The sequence below is a fragment of the Habropoda laboriosa genome, unplaced genomic scaffold (assembly GCF_001263275.1).
Source record: "Habropoda laboriosa isolate 0110345459 unplaced genomic scaffold, ASM126327v1 scaffold269, whole genome shotgun sequence".
Taxonomy (NCBI): domain Eukaryota; kingdom Metazoa; phylum Arthropoda; class Insecta; order Hymenoptera; family Apidae; genus Habropoda; species Habropoda laboriosa.
In genome coordinates this window covers 455,408-464,342 of record NW_017100417.1, presented here as the reverse complement: position 1 = coordinate 464,342, position 8,935 = coordinate 455,408, and the positions used below count along the sequence as shown (strand labels likewise).

Genomic DNA, 8,935 nt, shown 5'->3' with positions numbered 1-8,935 from the left:
TTATTCTATATAAAAAAAACCATTATTTTTCATATGTTAAATATGTGTGCAATTTCTAATATAAATGGGAATTGAAAAGTTACACATTTTCTCATTTTTTAATAAATTTCCATAAAAATATGAAACATGCTGCGTCTTACATTAACGACTGTGTTTGTACATAATTAGTAAGTTTAATAAGACAGGAGGAAATTGTAGACGAATGCTCCAAATGATAAATTATTACAGTCTGCACACCTGTAATTAGGTATATTAATATTTATGGATAATCAATATGATATTACATACTAATGAGCGACCGTATGTCAATTTTTCATGATTTACTCGTGGAAATAGCTCCACTATTGTCGATCTTTTTGACAAAATTAAAAACAAAATACTTTAAAAACGTTTAGTTGCACATGTGTCTTACCAGTACACGTTTTTCATACTTAATCGATGTGTATGAAAAGTGATTTTTTCACACCGATCAGTAGATACGAACGATGCTTGGGGCTGAAAGTGCCATTTACGAGGAGATATGAATACGACCCAGGTAGCTGAAAATAGTATGCTCAGGTTGATAACGGATCATGCGCGGTAGAATTTTTTTCAGATTTGGCGTACAGCGATTCTCGGTGTCCAATCGTTAATACGTGTGTTGTAAACAAACAGCGAGAGTTTTTAAATGTATACAGCACAATGTTGTTCTTTTTTTTGTGTTTTTCCTACGGATCTCTGTTTGCTTTTTTTTGTGGCTCGGTACGATACGCGTTAAACTTAAACACCTGATACTGAGTATCGTATCAGTAAGTGATAAGCAAGAGTTTTGTTTTTTTAAAGGGCTATTCTGATGTGAAGGCCGAAAAATTGAGAAAAATTCATTTTTGCAGTGACTACAAAATGTAATAGTATAGAAATTTTTGTGATTTGTTAAAATACCTATAAAGAATGTAAAAAAAAATTAGAAGTATTAAAAAAGGAACATCGAATTCTTAAATTTTCGAAACAGAAGAACAGCACAGTAAAAATAAAGAAGAAAGAAGAATGACTAATTAAGACGAATTGACAATTAAAATTGGCAACAAATTTGTAAGAGATCGCAAGTTGTTTTTACAAATTTGCATCGACATTTAACGAAAGGAAGTTTTAAAACAATTTAAAACAGATAGATCTTTTCTTCACATGAATATAGCAATAGAGAAATCTCTTGAAAATTTTACACTCCTTCATAACTTTCATTCACGTGGTCAATGAATAAATTAGTACGTTGGTAACAGAAATATGGCGTGCAAGCTTGAAATAAAATATCGACGGTATGTTTTTCCGAGTAAAAGTGAAAGCTCGAGTTGGCAGCAATTTCTCATTTAATTGAACCGTTTGCGCGAAATTATTCAGCGACGTCTGTTTCGCGGAAACATTTGACTTTTTCTAGCGTTCGTTTTCTTTATAACTGACGCGACCAGTTAATTGGCCAATTGGCAGGTGTTTGCACTTCTCCGCTGATATTTACATTACATTAAATCTGAAAGGGGTGGTCCGTTCTTGAAATATGTCAGTGTACATATATTGGTTCATCTCAATGAGCATTAAGCAGCGTTGAACCCTGTCCCTTTGAAGTGTTCTGCCTCTAAATATACTCACGAGTCTTGTCCCTCCGCCAAGTTGTTTCTCCATTCCACCCCATCGATCCTTCTGGCTGGTAACCTTAATCGTCGCTTCGATGGTTTCGCGGGGTAGTACACTTTGGAGATGAACTCGTTGACATGAAAACGAGTTCTTTACATTCGCTTTATCTTCAAAGTGTTTCATTTTCATAATATCCCAGCAATCATAACTAGTTACCGACAATACTGTTTCCTCTTTTTCCCCAATAAGTCCTTTCTATCCTTCGTAATTCGCATCTTCTCTTGATGTAGAATAAGAGAGTTCAGTTTACATCGCAATATTAGGTAATTCCGAGAGTACCTACATTCTCAAGCCGTTCATTTTTGAGAGAACACAACTCCGTTGAAATTTCCAGATTTTTAAACGATTTGCTCGAGTATCGTTGCTCCGAAGATTGTTTCAATTCCTGAAGTTTTGCGAAAGTTGAGAAACTTCTGTTGCAATTAGCGGTGGTCTCGAAGGTACCAGAGTAAAATTGCCGAAACAAAACACTGTTCCATCGTGGGCAGTCTTTCTCGTAAAGCTAAGGAGTTATAGCCCTTTCTGCAGATTTTTCTTTAGGCAGTATCATCACCACAGTACTTCCACGGGGTACTTTAGGAGATTGTTCGTAATGTTCCACCGTCCATTTTATGGGGTAAGCTTTGCCATAGCCGGTACACAATGGAAGCTCCTCGTTCATGCCGACCTTGTGCATACAACAGGATAAAAGGAAGCAGCAGACTGTTGACTGTGGAGCGTATAGACGTAGGCTCAGAGTAGCAGATATTAATAACACATTTATGGTAATCCGGTAGTATTACGGTAAACAATGTAATGCCTTGAATTTCCTTTTGTTCTTATACATATATATAGTGTGCAGCTTGTCCTTGAGGTAGACGGGGGAGCTTGCAGTGATCGCGTTTCGTTTGCCTAGTAAATACTCTTCATCGTTTGGATACTGACTCAAACCCTCTAATTTTCTACTTACACCGTCTGCATCGGTGCCACCGGCAAAGTGTGCTGACTTTGGCTTACGTTTGGATAACTCAAAGTCACAGGATAATTAAGGGGAAGAAGCGGCAGCTTCTACCTCCTTTTTGTGTTAAATGAGAAGTGCGGCACATGATCAACAAAGTTTTATTTGCATATTAAAAGTTGCAATTTCCCCGAGCTTCGAGGATAGGTTCTGCTTCTTTAATTAGAAGCAAATGAAAATTGCTAATTGAGATAAGCGGGTGAAATTATTTATCGAGATCATATCGAATTTCTGATGAAAGTGAATTACCGGTGGACCGACGATAATTTAGCGAATATTGTATTTCATTGTTGTCGTCATTTGCAGACACTTATACTTCTCGTTATTAGTTGTTTTGCATTAATTATTAGCTACTTTTTCTTCGCGTATTACATACATAGAAAACAAATACGAGTAATTTTTATATATTAAAAGAGTTTCTCTTAAATCCTTCTTTCACACAAACTTTCTCAGTACGTCACGTCAAAGCGGGAGTAACTAATAATTAACAATTTTACCCCTTTGTGGTCCGAATAATCCAGTTAGTCCGCAATCATTTGGCCATTGTCCGGTAATATCGCGTAGTTTGCTTTTATTTCAATATTTCAGCCTAATATTAATTACAAAATATTCAGTTTCATAATGCCTAAAAATATGATTTTTTATCAATTGTAATTTGTAATTTTTCATTATACAATATCCAAAGGTAAAAACTCCTACGTCAGGAGTCAGCATGTCTAAACTCGACATAGGACCGTAAAGGGTTAAAAATATTAATTTGTTTAATGTAACAAATCAAATTTATTAGATCAGAAATAGTAAGTTAGTTCAAAGCGTACATAGACAGGATCAATTTTTGGAAAATAGATTGGACTTGTTCAGTTTGTAGATGAAAGATGAATTAGATTTCGCGTGTTTTTCGAGTTCAAGGACGAGAATCGACGCATCGAAATTATTCGTTCAGTATCTGGCAAAGGAGCCAGTTCGGACGACAGAATTGGAGGGTTGGTTGAGGCGCGTCTGAGAGATTCCATTGTCGCGGGACTTCAAATCGAGGGATAATAGGGATTGTATGGTACTGGATTTCTATTCAGACAGCCACCAGCAGCAGCCTCGTACGAGCCACTTCTTCTGCCCTGGGGACAGCACGCATCCCTCCCTCACCTTTCCACTCCCTTCTTCTGCATCTTCACCCTTCTGCCACTCGCTTATTGGATTCTCCCTCCAAGTCAGGGATTTTGCACTTTCGAAAGTAGCCAGACTTTTCTGACCTACGGCTTGACGTACTCCATGTACGGATTATTTGTATGTTCTTGTATGTATGTTGCAAATGTTTTCTTGTAATGCGTTTTTTTTTCTTTTTTTAATTTCTTTGCTTGTGCATACGTTTCTTGTATCTGCGACATCGGTACTTGTAGAAATAGAACAGTAAATTATAGTATGATATAGGTGAGGGCATTATATTTTAAGGTATAAGTATTATATTTTAAAAAGAGGGTATTATTCTATTCTAAGGATATTTTAATTTTGCAAGTATTATATTTAAATTACATTTCTTCGGCAAAGTTAGTATCATATATTAGTAAAAATATACAGGGTGTTCACGTTATTAGTGTCCAGTGTTTTTCTCACAAGTGATAGATTTGCAAGAAATATTATTTTTTGTATGCAGTATGACGGCTGAAATAGATTTTTTAAATTTGCAATGGTTTTCGCGTAATAGTGGTTCAAATAGATATTTTAAATTGACAACTATAACTGTTTTTACTTCGTTTAAAATCTGTCAAACTTTCGTTTTCAAAATGCTTAATAAAAAATGTCAACATATTTGTTACCGCGAATGTAAACAATTGTTTTTCAAATGCTGATCTCGGAGGTTACACGTTTGTCGAGCAGAACGTCTGTTTCATGTTCTTCGTAAGGTAGAACAGCAAACAATAGCAAGGTGATGTAACGCAAGTTTATCTAGCAAACACGAGCGCTATACACAATTCTAAAATCGACTTCGTTGTCCAATCACGTTTCCTCGTCTCTAGCGTTCTCTTTGAAGCTTTCCACTCTTCAGAATATTTCTACGTGCCGCAGTTTTTTAATGAAAATTCAAGGCAGGTGAAGACTTCTTGAAAAGCCAGCCGCCATCTAGCACAGGGTTAGGAATCTTCCACCATTAACTACACCCTTTTCCATGAGTGCTCCGCCAAGGTGAAGGCGTGATTTTACCTTTGTCCTCTGGTCACGTACAGCGACTTTCTCCTTTCCTTGATGCTTTTGGATTCTCACAGGGAATAGAACTTTCGTGAAACGGCCCGGTTCTTTCCGGTTCTTATGAAATTGCAAAAAGCTTTATGAAGAGCAACTTTCATGTGAAGCAATCAGTATTTACTCTGCTCTGTTTAGCAAATCCACTGGTATAGTTCTCCTTGGTGCGTCTATTTTGCTCCACGATTTTCCGCCGCTTGTTATTTCTTACACGTGAACCTTGAAAAAGAACATATACTCTTCCAACATTGTTCCATTGCCAATCAGTTCACAAATATCAGCAACGTCAAAAGAATCCCAAAGCTTCTTTACCCATACAAATGACAGAGTATAGCTGATCAAGTATACAAGAAAATCATACCTCGTCATTTTCTTTATATTACGTTTCCCTTTGGCAAGTACGCTGTTGCAAGTAACCGGGGAAATTTGCATATCTGTTTTGTATGCGCGACGCATAAATTAAAATTTGCATTTGACGAGGAGGGGTATCAACGAAAAAGTATTCTCTTCTGGAGACAAGCGTTGGAAATAAATTTCAGCAACATTTCTGTGCATCACGAGTCACCTGTGCCTCTTGTCTTCACGGAAATCTTTCTTTTTACACAGCTTTCTATCCATTCACCTTGCCTCGGGCCAAGGCTTCACCGTCTTCTATCTCTAGATGCTCTAGAACACAGGTACTTCGCGAAGGGTGATGTATGTACGCTGGCGAAAAGACGTTGGTCGAAGGTGGATGGAAGAATGGAGAAGGGTTGGGCGTGAACATTTGACGCAACCAGCCCCGGATGTTGGTGTAGATCGTGGTGAGGCTCTTGTGCTCAAGGGAGCCTTCTACGAGACCCATTGAGCATTCTCGTCTTCCGGTATCTTGGTTACGTATGCTACTCAAGATAGTGAAACACGTCATTAGGTGTCTCGCTTTGTTTAATCGTACTAATCTCATTGTAGGATATATACGTTACGCTTTTTCCGGTACGTTTCCAGTAAGATTTGTGAAAGACTGTTGACAGTGTACTTACGTTGTGCGTTTTTTTTTAATTGTTTGCGTTGAGAATGTTTATACTTAATTTGTAGCACTCAAATGTGCTTGATATGAGAGATTTTTTAATATCTATATTCGAAGTGTACAGTCTTCGTAGTTTTACTTTGAAATAAGTTGCCAGGGAAGCTTGGAAAATTATTGTTCACTTAAACGTATATTTGGCATGTGTGATGTATTCTAATTTTCAGGGAGATAATGAAATACACGATTGTGTAGATTATTTGAGTCAATTAGTATCGTGTTATTATCGAAACTGCTCTCTCTCAATTTTACCTTATTTTTCAAGCTACATATCTGTCATAAAAGTATATATGTACATATATGTACTCACCGATAGTCTCTTCCTTAGTTTTTGCCTCATTAAAGAAGCTCTTCGATTATTCCCTTGTACTGTAAACAACCTTTGCATATTCCTCATGCATATGTATATTTCACTCATTAGCATGCTGGCTAAATTTAATTATTGACCTCCTCGCTGGTAAATATTTTCTACTTATTTCATTATACTTTTGTGAAGTATAGGTAACGATTCTGTCAAAAGTGTTTCTAAGAATATTAGAGAAACAGCATATTTTGCAACATTTAAGTAATATGAAAAATTGTGATATTATACAATACAATTAAATTTCGGACCTTTCACTTACTATCGTGTCACTAAAGAAAGAAACTTGAAAATCGTTTTGCAGAGAAGTGTGGCCTGAAAACAACTCTTTCGGAAGACCTGATATTCCAGTGGAGGAGGAATTTCTAGCATTACGTGAAATATTCTTTGCAGATCTGGGTGGTGAGTAGTATTTTCGTAATTGGCATGAAACGAGTGTTTTTATTTATTTTTATATTTCACTATTTACATCTGAACCTGTCAAGTGTTTAAAATTGAGCTGTTCACAGGTCAAAGTGGTTAACTCCACTTTGGAATTTTTTTAAATTTGATCGATGCTTACCTTTTTATATTTAAAATAAATTTCCGTAGTAATTAAGCTTAACACCACTAAATGCCAAACTGACACCAAAAATTTATTTAAATCGTTTAATAATGTAATTCGTACGCTTATAAAAATTTAGCTAATTGTAAGTAATTTTTTAATGCAACGGTATAAATATTTATATTTGATGTGTAATATATAATTTCATCAATTTTCGCTTCTTTTTGTTTTGTGGAGTTAACCGATTTACCAAATGAGCGGCTCAATTAACAATGTAAAATATCAACAGACATAGAATGGTCAATTTTGTGTAATCGAATTATACTGTTCCAAACATTTCAAATTACTGCGAAGATAAACGTAGCTCGCCTTTGTCGTATAGATAGATAAACATAAACATCTCGAAGCAAGAGTCTCTTTAACCTCGAAGAGAAATCGAAAGTTTATCACGTTAGAGTCTATCATCTCTTTCGTAACTTTCGAACAATTCTAGCACATCGCATTACCTAATTTTTAATATACTACACAATTTCATTCGTGGTAAATCAGCCCTCGAAAAGGAAACTTAATCCCTGGTTAATACCGTACTGCCTCAAAGATTGTTTAAATTAAATTCTGGAAAATATCGCGCTAACGAGATTCTAGGAAACGAGACGACATATATTTGCAATCTCCGGTAGGCAGCTTGAGATAAAGTTAAAACTTTATACTTTCAAAGCACTGGCCGTTAGTACTTTTTGCGCACCCCCCTCCGCTCATCTTGCCATGGGAATTGCCTGTATAACTTGAATTTATCGAGAAAATTATATTCTCTGTACACATAGCCCCGTGAGAAACTCGCGGATGCTACTTTTGGTGGCGCGCGATTATAAAGTGGAAAGTCCCTTATTGCATTCGAACCAGAAAGTAATAAGCCGTTCAACTTAATTCGCAGAAAATTTATAACTAACCGACAAATTTATTGGATTAAAGTCTGATTCCCTTTATATGCCGCTCGCGAAATGTTTCGTCAATTAACCCTTTCGCTACGAACGCCAGTATACGTATACACTCTGTGAAAGTGGTCACTCAGTTAGGAAGAGTGTATTAAGTTGGTGAAAATGAAGTGTTTTTTTTAATAGCTGAAATTGCCGGGTCGATACACAGCAGTTTTTATACACAGCAGTCGAGAAGTGCGCGTGTATTGAATAGTGAAAAAAAGAATTTGTTATACAATTGTTTGAACAATTATTATCTGACGTGATGAGTAATCGAGATATTCGCGTAATATTTTTACGTAGGTTTAAGCTTGAAAAAACTGTGCTAAAAATGGTGAAAATATAAATTTATCAATTGAAGGAGGTTATGCAAATCTTAAGACACCTTAACGTCGGTGTGAAAATTTCAAGATTGGTGCTTTTTCATTGGAAATGAGCCAAGAAGAAGGCTAGATAGGGCCTGGGATGATAACGTTTTATTTTCACGGCGAAGAATACGAAATTCTCAAAAACAGAACAATTTTTTAAATAACTAAATTATTCCAAAATGAAGACACTGTAAAAGCAGCATTGAAAGAAGTTTTTAATTCAGTAATTAATCACTTTTACAAATTCAGAACAATGAAACTACTTAATCGTTGGGAAAAGTATAGAATCACCTAGAAATGATTTCGATCGTATAAATTATTTTTTAAAGAAACGCAATTGTATCTAAACTTTCATTTAAAAAAAAAAAGAAAAGAAGCTCTGTTTCATTTGCATCGAACTGTTTGTCTCAAGCGTGCCTTAGCGAAAGGGTTGAAGAACATCTCTCTCGTTTCCACAGTTTCATTTATAAATCGTATAATTATCGTCGCTGTAAATGTTTAATCGAGGCTCCGTTCCGGTTTCATCGTAGTCCGCTATTTTTTCGCTGCGTTCGCATACGTTCTCTCACGTGCGCCACGTTTCACCGGCGTTATCTCGCATACGGTGGCTTATGATAAATAGATGCGCGAGATTAACGGAGATCCTTCAAGCAGGAAAATTTCCCACAATGAAGTATGCGCGGCCGTTCATTTATTTACGTGGGCGTTTGAAATTTCGG

The 8,935-nt window shown here is 36.2% G+C and overlaps 1 protein-coding gene across 1 annotated transcript in view; it reads left to right on the top strand.

Annotated features, from left to right (window-relative positions):
- LOC108575503 (protein timeless homolog) overlaps positions 1–6,737 on the top strand; it is a 15,161-nt gene extending 8,424 nt beyond the window's left edge. The window contains 1 exon segment of the mRNA XM_017938321.1: positions 6,632–6,737. Coding sequence (XP_017793810.1) covers positions 6,632–6,737 — 106 coding nt within the window.
- Positions 6,738–8,935: the final 2,198 nt, after the last annotated feature.